At 44.1% G+C, this 17492-nt stretch overlaps 1 protein-coding gene across 8 annotated transcripts in view; it reads left to right on the top strand.

Annotated features, from left to right (window-relative positions):
- Positions 1 to 17492, top strand: part of AMBRA1 (autophagy and beclin 1 regulator 1) — a 204010-nt gene that overhangs the window by 51072 nt on the left and 135446 nt on the right. For 5 of the 8 annotated variants that reach the window (XM_009460322.5, XM_009460320.5, XM_009460321.5 and 2 more), the window contains exons 5-7: positions 313 to 485; positions 2037 to 2103; positions 2680 to 4133. In XM_009460322.5, coding sequence (XP_009458597.3) covers positions 313 to 485; positions 2037 to 2103; positions 2680 to 4133 — 1694 coding nt within the window. The remainder of the gene's footprint in view (positions 1 to 312; positions 486 to 2036; positions 2104 to 2679; positions 4134 to 17492) is intronic. The other 3 variants (XM_024347087.3, XM_009460324.4, XM_009460323.4) reach the window with 1 other exon arrangement.

The raw sequence follows: 17492 nt of genomic DNA, 5'->3' as shown, positions 1-17492 counted from the left end.
ACTCCAGCCTGGGTGACAGAATGAAACCCCCTGTCAAAAAAAAAAAAAAAAAAAAGAAATAGGAACTGTGTATATATGCTTATTGCTTGTAGATTGTGACTAATTTGAAGAACTGAACTGATTGTATAGTATTTATCTGATAAATTAGTGGCACTACCAGATCACTGATCTTCTACACCTTTTTACAGAGGATGTATTTAAAGTAGTCCCTAGACATTGTCATTTTACCTTAAATGGACCTTTCTTGAAATTGACTTCCCAGTGTGCTGGTAGCTTGTAACCTGAGAATATCTGGAATTGGTTCATTCACAGGGTGGCAGTGAAAGCTGGTTCACAGATAGCAACAATGCCATTGCCTCCCTGGCTTTCCACCCTACGGCTCAGCTCCTGCTGATTGCCACTGCCAATGAGATCCACTTCTGGGACTGGAGTCGACGGGAACCCTTTGCTGTGGTGAAGACAGCTAGTGAGATGGAACGGGTCCGGTGAGTGCGCTGCCCCATCTGCATTGTCTGGCACAGGACTGACGTGATAGAGAACATTCCACTGGCTGTCACCTTGGAAGTCAGGTTGTTATCCCTGCTCAGGGCAAGTTGTCATCCTCATAGCTCCTCCTATTTTTTTTTTGAGACAGGGTGTCACTCTGTCACCCAGGGTGGAGTGCAGTGGCGCAATCTTGTCTCACTGCGACCTCTGCCTCCTAGGTTCAAGCGATTCTCGTGCCTCAGCCTCCAGAGTAGCTGGGATTGCAGGCACCCACCACCATGCCCGGCTCATTTTTTTGTATTTTTAATAGAGATAGGGTTTCACCATGTTGTCCAGGATGGTCTTGAACTCCTGGCCTTAAGTGATCCGCCCACCTCAGCCTCCCAAAGTGCTGTGATTACAGGCATGAGCCACCATGCCCACCACCACCCCCCCGCCTTTTTTTTTTAAGGAGACAGGGTCTTGCTCTGTTACCCAGGCTGGAGTACAGTTGTGCAGTCATGACCTCATGGGCCCAAGTTACTGCAGCCTTGACCTCATGGGCCCAAGCAATCCTCCCACCTCAGTCTTATGAGTATCTGGGACTACAGGTGTGTGCAGCCTCTCTCAGCTAATTTTTAAATTTTTTCATAGAGATTTGGGGGGCGGGGCCTCACTGTGTTACCCAGGCTAGTCTCGAACTCCTGGCCTTCAGTGATCCTCCTGCTTTAGCCTCCCAAAGTATTGGGATTATAGGTATGAGCCACTGCACCTGGCCACCTCCTGCTTTCTAAGCAGCTGACTAATCAGCTGGGAGACATTCATTTTGTTCATTTCAGCTTTCCCTTATTGGCCTCATCTTCTGGTTTTTGGAGATCAGGGTCATTAGACTCTCTTTTAGTTTCAAAGCTAACTGTTTTGGATAGTCCTTCTTTGGGAAAACCTGAAAGAAGTTTGGGTGGTATTTTAGATACCTTGGTGGGTTGTCTGTGTTTATCAAACTGGAAGATGGAGATGTAAGCACGTAATTGACATTTATTTAGTCCTCAAGATCAAAACATATTGTCTGTATTAAAGTTGATGCATTGTGTTTCTTTGGTCCTCTTGGATTTCCAGTCGAATACAGGCCAATTTTCTGGTTTCAGCTATGTCACTTAATGCTGGGACTGTTCATTGCCACCAAGATTCATGCTTCTTGCCGGTGTAGCTGCCATATGAGGGAAGAACTGATTCTGTGGCAGAGTATGAGAGCATTTTATGCTTTATGGTTAGGATGAACTCTTGTATTTGAGCAAAGGTGTGCTTAAGGTAGCTGTTTCCTGGGATGGCAACTCTAGGTGTTTTTCATGTGAAATCGTTATTTTTGTGATACATATTCCTTTACTCTGGCAAGAAGTATTGAGTGTTACTATTTTAATCTCTTTGAAAGTTTTGAAAGTCTTGAATGAAGTGGATACCTGAGTGATACCAGTTATCAGTAATGATTGCTATAAATTCAAACACAAGTTTCCTCTTCTCAGTTAACATAATCTCTCTATGCGTGTCTTTGTCTCTTTCTTCTGTGATTTTAGTCTGGTGAGATTTGATCCACTTGGACACTACTTACTCACAGCAATTGTTAACCCCTCTAATCAACAGGTAAGTTAGTCCAGCAGTTCCAATGCCAGCTAAACTGTGAGTTCTTTTCTTAACTAGTATTCCAATTCTGATTATATTGGATTTTAATTCTCAATACCCAAGTCTTATCTTTCCAGTCAAGATTTAAAGCTAGCTTCAGACTGTATATTCAGGGTTATAGCCATAATCTTGACAGGAGAGTCGATTCTGAAACCCTCCAGTGATTGCCTCATTAGAAGTAACCCTTATCATCACTAGACAGTGTTGGATAGCTTGTCACTCATGTGCCTGTGGCTGGTTGACATTTTGCTTCCCCTCACTGCTTCCATGTCATGGGGAGATGTCTTTTGTAAGACAATTGGTTTGTCAGCTGCACTCATTCAGATATGCTGCTAATTGGGAGTGGAAAATTTAATACCATGTGATTATTTTGAATCTGAGGCCAGTTGTCAGTGCTTCAGGGGTAGAGAGTTGTTTCCTACCTATGAACATTGTTTTCCTTGGATGATTGTCAGTGGTTAGTTTTTCTTGATTTACTTGGAGGTTCTACCTAACTGCCTTGCTCTACCCCCTGCCCCATGCTGGTCCACATTGCAGGGTGATGACGAACCAGAGATCCCCATAGATGGAACAGAATTATCCCACTACCGTCAGCGTGCCCTCCTGCAATCACAGCCAGTTCGCCGGACACCTCTCCTCCACAATTTCCTGCACATGCTGTCCTCCCGCTCTTCTGGCATCCAGGTGGGAGAGCAAAGCACAGTGCAAGATTCTGCTACCCCCTCACCCCCACCGCCTCCCCCTCAGCCCTCCACGGAGCGCCCCAGGACTTCCGCTTACATCAGGCTCCGACAGCGGGTCAGTTACCCCACAGCTGAGTGCTGCCAGCACCTTGGGATCCTGTGCCTTTGCAGCCGCTGCTCTGGCACTCGAGTTCCTTCCCTCTTGCCACACCAGGACAGTGTCCCCCCTGCTTCTGCCAGAGCTACTACCCCTTCCTTTTCTTTTGTACAGACCGAGCCCTTCCATCCCCCGGAGCAGGCCTCGTCAACGCAGCAGGACCAGGGCCTCCTGAACCGGCCGTCTGCCTTCAGTACAGTCCAGAGCAGCACTGCCGGCAACACGCTCCGCAACCTCAGTCTGGGTCCTACCCGCCGCTCTTTGGGAGGGCCTCTGTCTAGCCACCCTTCTAGATATCACCGAGAAATAGCTCCTGGGTTGACAGGATCTGAGTGGACCCGGACAGTACTCAGTCTGAACTCCCGCTCTGAGGCGGAATCCATGCCCCCGCCCAGAACCAGTGCCTCTTCGGTGAGTTTGCTGTCTGTGCTGAGACAGCAGGAAGGTGGCTCTCAGGCATCTGTGTACACTTCAGCCACAGAAGGGAGGGGTTTTCCAGCATCAGGGTTGGCAACTGAGTCAGATGGAGGGAATGGCTCCAGCCAAAACAACTCAGGCAGCATTCGCCATGAGCTTCAGTGTGACCTGAGACGCTTCTTTCTGGAGTATGACCGGCTTCAGGAGCTGGATCAGAGCCTGAGTGGGGAAGCTCCCCAGACCCAACAGGCCCAGGAAATGCTCAACAATAACATTGAATCTGAGAGGCCAGGCCCTTCCCACCAGCCCACCCCACACAGCAGTGAGAACAACTCCAACCTGTCCCGTGGCCACCTGAATCGCTGTCGTGCTTGCCACAATCTCCTGACCTTCAACAACGATACCCTGCGCTGGGAAAGAACCACACCTAACTACTCCTCTGGCGAGGCTAGCTCCTCTTGGCAGGTCCCCAGCTCCTTTGAGAGTGTGCCATCAAGTGGCAGCCAGTTGCCACCTCTCGAGCGGACTGAGGGCCAAACGCCCAGCTCCAGCAGGCTGGAGTTGAGCAGCTCTGCTAGTCCGCAGGAGGAGAGGACTGTGGGGGTGGCCTTTAACCAGGAGACAGGCCACTGGGAAAGAATTTACACCCAGTCCAGCAGATCTGGAACTGTGTCACAGGAGGCCTTACATCAGGATATGCCTGAGGAGAGCTCTGAGGAGGATTCACTCAGGAGGTAAGCAGTCGCTTTCCTATCTTCTGCATCCCTTGCTTTTCTCCTTGTATCATTTCCTTCAGTCCTATAGATGTTGTGGCTGTATCTGGAGTGTCTGGGACCCACGCATCTGCTTCTGATCTCGCCATTGCATTTTCTTGGAAAATCTTGCTCTGGTGGCAGAGATAGGATAGGGCCTAGCAGTATGAGTCAGTTGGCTGTGCTAGCTCTATTTCTGGCTAAGCTCAAGGTTCTGGCTTTAGCCTTGAAAGGAGAGTGTAGATTAGGTTAGAGAGGCATGAGGAGATGGAACCATTGACTTTCTCTGCCTGCTTTTTGACCTTGTGGAGACATTGTATGTGCAGGACTACTTATTGTAGTAGTCCCAGAGTGCCTAGGAATAAGTAAAAGAGAACCCTGCATGGTAGAGATTAGTATATTGGCTCTTCGCTGATTGTATTGCTTTGGACAACTGAGTTCACTTCCTAATCCTTATCTTTTGGAACACTGCAGTTTGACAAAGGGAAAAGAAAAAAAAATACATATATGTATATATATGTATGTCAAGAAAAATTCCAATTTTTTCAGAGATACTTGTTTTTGGGCAGCCTATTGCTCAGTTGAGATTCTCTGAATGGACCTTCCAGGTGGACATTCACCTTGGGGTGGAGAAGAAGAATAATTCATGGAAGGAAAGACTCTCCATACTCAGATTGGCATCCTAGCCAACTCTTTCATGGGAGAAACAGAGTAGGTGTAGTTGATCGCCCACCATATGTTCCATGTATGGCTATGTGCGCATCTATCTTGATTTATTAGGGACTTCTTTCTGTAATTTTGTAAAGGTCAAAGCTAGCATAATCACCAACTCCAAGAATATGCCTGTTGGATCCAAACAGCATATTGCGCTGCATTACATCCTCTGTCAAAGCAACTGAAATTTCTCTGACATAAGCTTCTAATAAGGGTGGGAATATGAATTATGCACATAATGTACTTGTTATTTTGGGAGGATGCTTTAGACAGTCACTCAGTCAATAAGTATTAGTTGAATGGTTACAAATTTTCTAGCACTGTGCTAGGCACTGTGGGAAATACAAAAGAAGTATAATACATGGTCTTTACCCACCTGAGTCTACAGTGTTATTGTGGAGGCAAGACAACGAAATTTTTCAAAAGTATAGATGAGCAAATGCTTCATTGTATGGTACCGAGATTGGATGTAGTCTCAGAGAGAGGGAAGTATCATCCAAGAAGGCTTTGCAAAATCAAGTCTTGAAAGATGGATAGGATTTGGAGAGAGCAAGACCTTTTTATTTTAGGGAAACAGCACATGTTAAGGGAGGAAAGGGTATGGTATGTGTAGGTTCTTAGGCAGTTACTAAGGGCCCTGGGTGGGAAACAGAGGGAGACTTGACTGGATGTGAAAGATGAATAAAATAGAGAGGTTGCTAACTCTGCCCGTATGCTTGAAACCAGTTCTGGATTAACAGCTCCTCAATTCCTGGTTTTGGAATATTGTGCCTGGCATACTGGTCTTCATCAGGAGCCCGAGCCTCTGTTCTTCCTCTTTGCCAAGAGTGGTGAGAAGGCAGTCAACACAGGGCATGACATGTAGTAGGCACTTTAAAAGTTTATTAAAGATCTCTGTAAAAGGACTGTCTTCAGTTACTGCTCTAAGAAACCAAGCAGTTGCTGTTTCCGTAATACCAGTGTGCTCTGGTTAGCTTTTGTCCATTCTGCTTTAGTAGTACCTCTTCATGTGCTATTCTGAGAAATACCTGAGTGATTTAAATAAACTCTATTGTTTGATGATAATTAGAGATACCAGTTACTGCCGGGCACGGTGGCTCACGCCTGTCATCCAAGAACTTTGGGAGGCTGAGTCGGGCAGACCACTTAAGGTCAGGAGTTCGAGACCAGCCTGGCCAACATGGTAAAACCCCATCTCTACTAAAAATACAAAAATTAGCCGGGCTTGGTGGCGCAGGCCTGTAGTCCCATCTGCTTGGGAAGCTGAGGCAGGAGAATCGCTTGAACCCAGGAGATGGAGGTTGCGGTGAGCCAAGATCACGCCACTGCACTCCAGCCTGGGTGATGGAGCAAGACTCCATCTCAAGAAAAAAAGAAAAAAAGAGATACCACTTACTGAGGGCCTACTGTGTGTTAGGTATTGTGTTCTTGCTTTGAAATAATTCCTTCTGCCTTCAACAACAACTCTATGCAAGTCAGGTATTCAATTTTCCATTTTATAGTTGAGGAAAGTGAGGCTCAGGGAAGTCAGTTTCTTGTGAAAGATCATATAATAGGTCTCTGAGTGAGAATTTGAACTCTGGTCTTCATGACTAAAGATTTGTGCAAGCTGCCCTTCATGGCATTTTCCTTAATATAACATTTTTATTTTTTTGAGATGGAGTTTCGCTCTTGTTGCCCAGGCTAGAGTGCAATAGTGTGATCTCGGCTCACCACAACCTCCATCTCCTGGGTTCAAGTGATTCTCCTACCTCAGCCTCCCGGGTAGCTGGTATTACAGGCATGCACCACCACGCCTGGCTAATTTTGTATTTTTAGTAGAGACAGATTTTCTCCATATTGATCAGGCTGGTCTCAAACTCCCGACCTCAGGTGATCTGCCCACCTTGGCCTCCCAAAGTGCTGGGATTCCAGGTGTGAGCCACTGCGCCTGGCCGATAACTTCATTTTTAAGTGAACCACCTTTTTTCTTTTAATATTTTATCATGGAAATCTTCAAACATATATAAAAACGAAGAGAAAAGTATAACTGAGCTTCCATACACCTATAACCTGACTTCAAAGGTTATCAATGCTTGGCTAGCTTTCTTTAATCTATATTCCATCTGCTCCCGGCACCTAGATATCAGATAATTTTGTCTGTAACCACTAGATTTTCTAGAGCAATGCTGTCCAATGAAACTTCTTACACTGATGGAAATGTTCTCTATCTGTGCTATGTAAGATGGTAGCCACTGGCCACACATGGCTATTGAGCATTTGAAATGCTGCTACTGTGATCTGAGAAAATAAATGTAATCTTTAAATTTTTAATTAATTTAAATAATCACATGTGACTAATGGCTATGATATTATACATCTAAAATATTATTAATCACTTAATAAAGTAGGTTATTTAAAACCCAGAAACTACTGGGTAGGTGCAGTGGCTCACGCCTGTAATGCCAGCACTTTGAGAGGCTGAAGCAGGCAGATTGCCTGAGGTCAGGAGTTCGAGACCAGCCTGGCTAACATGGTAAAACCACGTCTCTATTAAAAATACAAAAAAAATTAGCCAGGCATGGTGGTGCATGCCTGTAGTCCTAGCTACGTGGGAGGCTGAGGCAGGAGAATCACTTGGACCCGGGGAGGCGGAGGTTGCAGTGAGCCGAGATTGCACCACTGCACTCAAGCCTGGGCGACAGAGCAAGACTCCGTCTAAAAAAAAAACCCAGAAACTATTAAGGATGTACCATAATTTTTTGTTTAAGTATTTTTTTCTTTTCTGGTGCCAAAAAATATATGCATTGTGGTTTAAAGTTCAACCATTTAAAAATGTGTATTATAAAAATGAAGTCCCTGGTCATCTCACTGTAAACAATTTTATATTTATGCTCATTTTCTTTTAAAATATACAAATAACTCAGGGTTCTCATTGTAAGATAGTATATTAATACAGTAGTTACATTATTTATATGGAATCACTTTTAAATGAGCTAGGATGTCGTGTACCATAAGGGCTGACAGCTGTCTCAAAAATGAGGTATGTTGTAAAATATTCTAAGTGCGTACACATTAAAGAAGGACCACCATTTGAATGGCTGCATTCTGATGTAAATCACTAAGACAAACAGGTGCTGGTCTGCCTCTTCCTCTGCCTTCTAAAGGGGCTGAAAGTCTCTAGGTGATGAGCCAACCCTTGCTTCTAGTTCTCCAGCAGGTGTCACTGTTGGGCTGCTGCTGCTAGGTTAGGATGACTGGGAAGAAAAGGTGTCCCTGCTGTTTGTGTACGAGGTTGGTTCTTTTAACAAAGCCTGTTTTTGTAGATGACTGTTGTTCCTGAGTGAGTGGAGTTCACAAAAGGTGATTGTACTTGAAAGGAGAAAGTTTTGTTCATTGGCCTTATAGTAGAAGATAGGCAAAGGAGAGATGTCTGGATCCTTGGTGCTGCTGGCATATTTAATAGTGTTTGCAAATAGTGAGGGTATTAATAAGCATACAGTGTGTATTTCAGTGTAGCTGTGTGCTGCCAAGTGGTAATAACTAGTACACGGTTTGTCTCCTTTTGCCTGTGGGCAGTGGAGGGCAAACTGTCTTTTTATAATAGTCTGACGCTACATTGCAACTTGAGTGGTGGGCCTTTGCTTCACTACAAAGAAATGATTTCTCTTGTGTGGGAGTGCAGGATCCAGCAGAAGATCAGGGTATTGTGGCTCCTTGCGGTAGGGTGCCCTTGGCCTTTAAAAGCTGGTACTAGGAAAAAGAAAATGATTTCATTGGCAAGTTAAAACTGGAGGGAACCTAGAACTTTTGTAGTCTAGTCTCTCTCTGATGAGAAAACAGAGAGAGTAAATGATTTCTTAAAGAGGTGTTTGTAAGCAAAAGTGGGGTTCGAACTCCTGGGCCCTGAAGAGGGCACCCTTTCCTCCGTTTCATTTGAAATAAGTGCCTTCAAACAGCAGTTTTCTTTGTCAAAACCTCTGTTGCTCATGTAGGTCATTGCCTGAGGGAACTTTTCAGTTAACTCTTATTGTAAGAAATTGGAGGTCTGTTAGATAATTTGTAATTATTATTTTTGGGTAGAATGGTAACTAACACAATGCTTCTAGGAGAAATGCTGTTTTAGTTATTTGCCCATAGAACTACATCGATTAATCCCAATAAAGCGATCCCTGTTAGGGATGTTCACTATTAAAATTCCAGCAACTGAGAGAGATAAAAATTGGTCTCAATCTCCTCCTAGAAGCACTAATTGTTTCTGTATTCTGTCTCTAGGTAGTTAAGAAAGACTTGGGTCTGGAGTATTTAGTAAGACTGAGCGTCTTCTCAGAATTTAGGTCTTTTTCTGTCATGATAGATGAAGACTGGGGAAGTACATTGATGGCCTTAGTGTGAAATGTGGCCATCAAGGTTAGAGTTAGAAGCCCTCATTGGATTGCTAAGTTTCTTAGACTTTTATGGGGGAATTGCTTTGGAGCTTAGAACAGTCTGAAGCCCTTTGAGGCTTCGTGGGCCACCACACTTATTTGATCCCTCAGCTCCAGTCACCTGGGGATTCTCCAGGGAGGCCTCGGCCCAAACATTGATGGAGGAAAATAAATGGGTGTGTCTGCGGGGCTGATTGTAGGTCCACAAAAGGGGGCCGGCAACCTAAAAATGAGGAAAGTAGCAGTCGTCTTAGCCTGACTACTATAGAAAGGGGTCCAAATTTAGTCGTTTTTCTGTGCCATTGATCTAGCTGAGTCTAAAGAGTTTCGATATCTAATCTCTCCCAGTTTCTTTGGATGGGGAATATACACAATTTATTATTCAAAACCCAGCACAGCTGTCACCGTGTCCCTTGGGAAACCTTCCCTGACTGTCCCAAGTAATCATTTCCTTTTCTTTGTTGCATGTGTACTAGATACTTCTTTGTGATATTGCACCCATGACAGAAAATTATTTGTTTACCTTTCCGTCAGTGAGCTCCCTGAAGGCAGTGATCATGTCTGTATATATCCCTTGTCTACCTAGAATACTACCTGGCCACACAGTAGATGCTCAGTAAATGTTAGTTGAATTGAATAAGTAGAATTGAAATTATGTTCCTTATGGTTTCATATGCAATATAAGTCCTGTTTGGCCTTTTTAGTAAAAAAGATAAAAAAACCTATTACTATATCCCATCATTTGGTCTTACAGAGAGTCATTGGCTCAATAATCACTTGTTAAATAAATGAAACGGTATTACTTAGAGTTGTACAAGGAAGTCACACCTTCCAAAACTTGAGCTCCGGTGACCTCTGATGTTTCACTGTGTGCTATGTTCCTAACTTGTGAATGGGTTGTCCTGAAGCCTGTAATAAGTCTGTTGCACCTGGCCAATATGTGTCCTTCATATTGGCTTTACACTGATGACTCAGGGCCTGCACCTTCCTTGAGAGCACTGGCATCATATGCAGCCTTCCCTTTTTTTATCTTTTTGGTACCCCATTCCTATTGAATACAGCTTGCTCTTGAGACCATTTTGTTGGTCTTTGGCTTGGCATCTCAGTAATATTATTAGGTCTTTGGCTTGGCACCTCAGTAATATTATTATCTCTGCCAGTCAGTGCTGTTGGTATTTTTTTTCTCCTTAAAGATTCTTCTGCAATCTCTATGAAGGTATACTTGGTCTTGATTTAGTTCAAAAATTACATGTGGATAATCCAATTTAAATGCGAAGCTTCTTTCCTACTGATGCTTTTTCTTTAAGTTTCTGTGGAAGGCATTCATTAAATTTGCTTAGAAGTAGGATTTTTAGGGTTTGGGAAAATGTGTGCTCTCGTCTTTTGTTTTGGAGTCTGAGCATCATGAGAGTGAACCTTGTTAAGTTTTGAGATGCTTGTAGGTCCTTTTTTTCTTGTGGAGGTCAGAATCCTTACGTTAGTTAGCAGAAAGTTTTGCTTTACCTCTAATTATGCGGAGTGTGAATAGTTCCCCCTGAAAAAAACTGGTGGAATTGTTGTCTTTGGTATTCAAGATACTATACAATAAACGCTTTCTAATTTCTGAGTTCTTCTTAGTTAGAAGTTCGGCATTTAAGGACAAATAGGAAAGAATCCTCAACTGTGAGAATTTCATTTGTGATACAGGCAAATTATGACGTGTTCTTTCTAGGAAGAGAGAGGACCAAGTATTGGGAAATAAAAAGGAGACAAAGCCTGTGGTGGAATTAACAAACTTATTTTAAGAGATGTAAGGGAAGGGAAGCTGGGGAAGGTAAACTCAGGCTTTAGAATAGGGTACTGAGGGCTGGGTGTGGTGGCTCATGCCTGTAATCCCAGCACTTTGAGAAGCCAAGTTGGGCAGATGGTTTGAGCTCAGGAATTTGCGACCAGCCTGGGCAACATGGTGAAACCCTATCTCTACAAAAAGCTCAAAAATTAGCTGGGCATCGTGGCATGTGCCTGTAGTCCCAGCTACTCGTGGGGCTGAGGTGGGAGGATCGCTTGAGCTCAGAATGTTGAGGCTGCAGTGAGCCATGATTGCGCCTCTGCACTGCAGCCTGGGCAACAGAGTGGAGACCCTGTCTCTCAGAAAAAGGAAGAGGGAACTGAGGAGTATGCACAAGAGTTGCTTCCTGGATGAGTTTGGTTCTTCCTAATGATGCTGAGAGTTGGGCTTGTAAACTGTGATTGATCCATGCATCCATCCATTCACTCATTCCATTAACAGATATTTACCAAGCACCTGCTGGATTTCAGGTGCTATTTATTTTACTTTATTTTGAGATGGAGTTTCGCTCTTCTTGCCCAGGCTGGAGTGCAATGGTGCGATCTGGGCTCTCTGTAACCTCCGCCTCCCGGGTTCAAGTGATTCTTTTGCCTCAGCCTCTCAAGTAGCTGGGATTACAGGCGCCTGCCACCACGCCTGGCTAACTTTTCTGTATTTTTAGTAAAGACGGGGTTTCACCATGTTGGCCGGACTGGTCTTGAACTCCTGACCTCTGGTGCTCCGCCCGCCTCGGCCTCCCAAAGTTCTGGGATTATAGGCCTGAGCCACCACACCCGGCTGGCACCAGGTGCTATTTAAATGCCAGCAATAATTCTCTCATTCTAATGGGAGAAAGACAATAAAAAAATAAGATATCTAGTATGCCAGACAGTGATAAGTTCTATGGCAAAAAAGAGAAATGTATAAAAAATGTAGGGGATGCTGCAATTTGAAATAGGATCATCAAAAAAGGTTTGATAAGGTTACACTGGAGCAGAGGAGACCTTAAAGAAGTGCGAAAACAAACCCCGTCGACACTAGGGGAAGGACATTTTAGACAGAGGAAAGGGCGAATGCAAAATCTCTGAGATGCTTGGCACCGTAAGCCAGTGCAGCTGGAGCACAGCAAGGGATGGAGTGATAGAAGATGAAGTTGGAGAGGTGACAAGGATGAGATTATGCAGGGTCTTCTAAGCCATTTAAAAGATTTTTGCCTCTTCCTTTGAGTGACTTGGGAAGCCATCAGAAGTGGAGTAGCATGATCTTATATTTTAAAAAGATAACTGTGGCTGCTGGTTGAGAATAGACCTAGGAGCTAAGTAGCGTAAATTAAAGCTAGGCCAACTCTGCACACTTTTAGATTGATTTGTGTCTTGAGACTGTGTTGAGAACCAAAAAGGAGGAGTGACTTGTTCTGTCAAGATAAGAGAGGCCTTAAATGTTTGGGTGAAGAGCTGATGAACGGGTGAACAAATGAATGAATCAATCATCTCAGCAGGCATATTACCTGCAACAAAGCCCCTCCACTCTTCCCCAACCTCCAAACAAGAAGGCGTGTTATCAAACTGTGAGGAAGGGAGAGCTTGAAAAATTTATAGTAAACAAGAGATCATAAATGGAAATGAAATGCCTGTTTTTTGCTAATTACAAAACTATTGTCAATTCATTTGTAAAAAATCAAACATTACAGAAATGTACAATTGTAGAAAGTGGATATCCTCTTAAAGCCACTGCTCAGAGATCTGCTATTAACAATTTGTGTGTGTGTTAACTCCAGAATTTTTTCTATGCTAATCAAAACACATTTTTCCATTTATTTTAATTCTTTTCCTTTTTTTTTTTTTCTTTTGAGACAGAGTCTCGATTTGTAGCCCAGGCTGGAGTGCAGTGGTGCAATCTTGGCTCACTGCATCCTCCACCTCTAGGGCTCAAGCGATTCTCTTGCCTCAGCCTCCCGAGTAGCTGGGATTACAAGTGTGTGCCACCAGGCCTGGCTAATTTTTGTATTTTTAGTAGAGATGGGGTTTCACCATGTTGGCCATGTTTTGTTTTCTTTTTCACAGTGTTGCAGGATCTTTGTGTACTTAAGTGTTTTTAGAAGATGAAGTTCTAGAAGTGGAATTGCTAGTGCCCAAGAGTATGAGTGTTGTTAGTGGTAAATGAAAATTAATTGTATGCTACTCATTATTACTAATGTAAGATATATAAAGTATTTCTTATTTCCTGTTTTATTAAACGGAACATTATTTCATAGATTTCATAGATTAGAACTCTTAAGGCCGGGCACTGTGGCTCACGCCTGTAATCCCAGCACTTTGGAAGGCCGAGGTGGGCGGATCACAAGGTCAGGAGTTTGAGACCAGCCTGGCCAACATGGTGAAACCCCATCTCTGCTAAAAATACAAAAATTAGCTGGGCATGGTGGTGGGTGCCTGTAGTCCCAGCTATTTGGGAGGCTGAGGCAAGAGAATCTCTTGAAGCCGGGAGGCAGAGGTTGCAGTGAGCCGAGATCGCACCACTGCACTCCAGCCTGGGCAAAAGAGAGAAACAACATCTCAAAAGAACTCTTCAACCTTTCTTCCCCCATAAGCTCTTAAGCTTATCAGTAGTAAATTCTCCTACTACGGGTTTTCAGGAGCTTCCTCCTCAAGTTTTTGAGAAAAACTTTTGTTTTATTCTAATAATTGCCACCTTGAGGTGTTAGTGTACATTTGTTCTCTGACACCCTTGTATGAGAAAAACATAGCCCTGTTCTATCTCTGACAATCACATACATACTGGCCTTCATCCACTTAGTCTTCTGTGTCTTATTAAGTGATTGGAAAAATCCAGGCATCTCTTGCCTCTTCATAAGAAAGTAATTTTATATTAATTAATTTATTTATTTCTGAGACATAGTCTTGCTCTGTCACCCAGGCTAGAGTACAGTGGCCTGATCTCAGCTCACTGCAACTTCCGCCTCCCAGGTTCAAGTGATTCTCCTGCCTCAGCCTCCTGAGTAGCTGGGATTACAGGCGCCCACCACCATGCCTGGCTAATTTTTTGTATTTTCAGTAGAGACAGGGTTTCACCATGTTGGCCAGGCCGGTCTTGAACTCCTAACCTCAAGTGATCCGCTGCCCTTGGCCTCCCAAAGTATTGGGATTACAGGCGTGAGCCACCTCTCCCAGCTGGCAGTAACATTTAGATATCGAATGTATTCGTCATTGGAGGTGGTTAGGCAACCCATTTTCTCTTTGGCAATATGGGAATGAGGATAGAGTGAAGGAGGGATATCATTCTGTTAATCTTTTTTTTTTAAGATGGAGTCTCACTCTGTCACCCGGGCTGGAGTGCAGTGGCAGATCTCTGCTCACTCCAACCTCCAACTCCAGAATTCAAGTGATTCTCTTGCCTCAGCCTCCCAAGTAGCTGGGATTACAGGTGCCCACCACCAGGCCTGGCTAATTTTTGTATTTTTAGTAGAGACAGGGTTTCGCCATATTGGCTGGGCTGGTCTTGAACTCCTGACCTCAGATGATCCGCCCACCTTGGCCTCCCAAAGTGGTGGGATTACAGGCGTGAGCCACTGCGCCCAGCCTCATTCTGTTAATCTTTCTTACCTTTGCTGCTCACCTGCCCAAGAAGGTCACTCTGTTTGAGCCTCTGAATTCTGTGTGTGTTCCCTGCCCTACCCTCTATATCAGGCATTGGCAAGCTTTTTGTAAAGGTCAAGATAGTAAATTATTTTAGGATTTGGAGGCTGTACAGTCTCTGTTGCAATTACTCAACTTTGCTGTTGTAGTATGAAAGCAATCACAAACAATATCTAAATGAGTGAGTGTGGGCCTGGTGTGGTGGCTCATGCCTGTAATCCCAGCACTTTGGGAGGCCGAGGCAGGTGGATCACTTGAGGTCAGGAGTTGGAGACCAGCCTGGCCAACATGTCAAAACCACATCTCCACTAAAAATACAAAAATTAGCTGGCATGGTGGCAGGCACCTGTTTTCCCAACTACTTGGGAGGCTGAGGCAGGAGAGTTCCTTGAATCTGGGAGGTGGAAGTTGCAGTGAGCTGAGATCGTGCCACTGCACTCCAGCCTGGGCTACAGAGCGAGAATTCGTCTCAAATAAATGAATGAATCAATGAATGAGAGTGTGGCTGTGTTCCAAAAAAACTATTTATGGAGATAAATTTGATTTTCATATAATTTTCACGAGTCATAAAAATGCTTTTGATGTTTTTCAATCATTTAAAAATATGAAAACCATTCATAGCTGGTTTTGGCCCACAGGTTATAGTTTGCCAACTCCTGCTTTATAGGAATGTGATTTGGAAGAGTCAGGTGCTAGAGTAATAGAAGGCATTATGACAATGAGGGCCCCAAAGAGGTTGTTAGGGGACTCCTGCACTTGCTCTCTCTCTAGTTTGGACTAGATGCTCTAAGTATTGGCTCTTGTGGGATTCTTTGATGGTTAAGAGCAGGCATAAATGCATAAAGAATTTGTTTCTTGTGCTATCTGGCCTGAAGCAAGGTTCTCCAGCCTCACTTTCTTTCTTGGGAATCGTGTGCAAATGAGGAGGCTTGCCCTGGTTGGGAGGGCATGAGCCTCCAGATCCTCCAGGCAGTATGCTTGGCAGGCAGCCCTTCTCCCAGTGCAGGTCATGCTAGCACCTACTAGGCTGATCTAAATTATCCCTCATCATTCCTCTCTCTGGGGCTGAATGGTGTAGAGCGTGCTGTGTGCTTTGTATACATCCTGAAACATGAAAAGATGTAATCGCTTCTGTCAGCTCTGGGTCTTGGAGCACTTGGGGACTACAGTGACGTCTGTATGTGTGCTGCAAATACGTTGGGAGTAATTTCCCGTGTACTCATTCTTCCCCCTTCAGATCCCCTTCTCTACTGTATCTATTCAGAGTAGTGCTCTAAAGGGTGCTTTGGAGGCTTTTCCAAGACAGTAACACCTGGTGTATGGGGTTCTGTTTGCATAACATATTTTGCTTATTGTAATTGGTCCCAGCCCATTAGAACTGTGCAGGTAGCATCCTCTCCTCCTGGATTTCTTACACATTTATTGAGTGGTTGGGGGGTGGGCCCAGGATTCAGTACATCTTATTTCTGCTCTTTCTTGGAAGCATTCCTGACAACATGTTTGTGTGAGCAAATTTTGCTTTCATGGGTGGGCCTGTTGTTACATTAACCCAGATATTGCAAAATAGTCCTCAAGTATGTTTGTTTGCCTCACAGTGTTTCTAAAAATTTGGATTTTTTTTTTCCATATCAATTCAGGTATCTGGATTCTGTTGAAAAAACAGGCTCACATTCCCACCTAACAGTCAGCAGGAATTGAGTAGGACAGCAGCCCCTTTCGTCAAGGCATGGACTTTCTTGATGCCTTAGTCTATGCTAGGCTGATGTCATGTTTCCTACTTAAATCCAATTTTGTGTACTTGGCCATTGCATTAGCTCAAGCAAAAAGTGTTGATGGTTAGGTGTGGGTAAATATTTCCTAAGTGCCCTACCACTTGGCTCCACCAGGGGGAGTCACTGGTCATTGCAGTACCCGCTCCACCACCCCACCCATCCTGCCTAATTCACCCACAGGGGCTCCCCCTGCTTGCTGTAGGCTGACATGCTGACAGCCCCCTCACCTGAGAAGCTGCCTGATTTTTAAATAGCAACAATTAACAAACTCCTCCTCTGTTTCCAAAGGGGGAAAATGGAGGTTCCAAGCTTATTTGCTGGATGAGGCTCACTTTAGTGAGCAGATCTCCATTACGCCAGATTATGCAGTATGAGAGCAACCTTCTTTTGGACTATGTAAATGGACTATGTAAAATCTTGGAGAAGAATGCCTGCACCTTTTGCAGAGCACCTTGGACAGAGTGGTGGGTTCCAATGAAAAGGCTGCATGACTTGGGTGTCACTTGCCAGGAAATTAAAATCAAGTTAGAGCAGGAGTAGAAAATTGTAATAATAAAGGAATCAGAGGCTGAAAGTATGACCTTGTCATAGAAAGAGAATTGCAGCTTGTTAACATTGTGCCCTTTTCCTTTGCTGCATCAGAGGGTACGTGTGACTCTTTTTGCCTCTTCTGCTTTTTTCCTCCCCTACACAGAGGTAGCCCAGCTTCTACTGCCTTTGTCTCCTTGCTGTCCCCTTGGGTCATTTCACCTCAGCAAGGTGGCGTTTATCTTTTCTTTTTTCTGTTGGCACATGTAACCCTTTTTATCTTCGTGTACGTGTGTCTGTGATAGAAAACATAACATAGATTTACCCTCTTAATAATTTTAAAAGTGTACAGTACACATTATTGTTCAATAGATCTCTAGAACCTCTTCATCTTGCGTGACTGAAACTCTGTATCCTTTGAATGACTCCTTTTCACCCTCCCACAAGCCCCTGGCAGCCACCACTCTACTTTCTGTTTC

This window comes from Pan troglodytes, chromosome 9 (genome assembly GCF_028858775.2).
Source record: "Pan troglodytes isolate AG18354 chromosome 9, NHGRI_mPanTro3-v2.0_pri, whole genome shotgun sequence".
NCBI lineage: Eukaryota > Metazoa > Chordata > Mammalia > Primates > Hominidae > Pan > Pan troglodytes.
The sequence above is the reverse complement of the archived record's forward strand: the minus strand, read 5'-3'. Positions and strand labels throughout refer to the sequence as shown.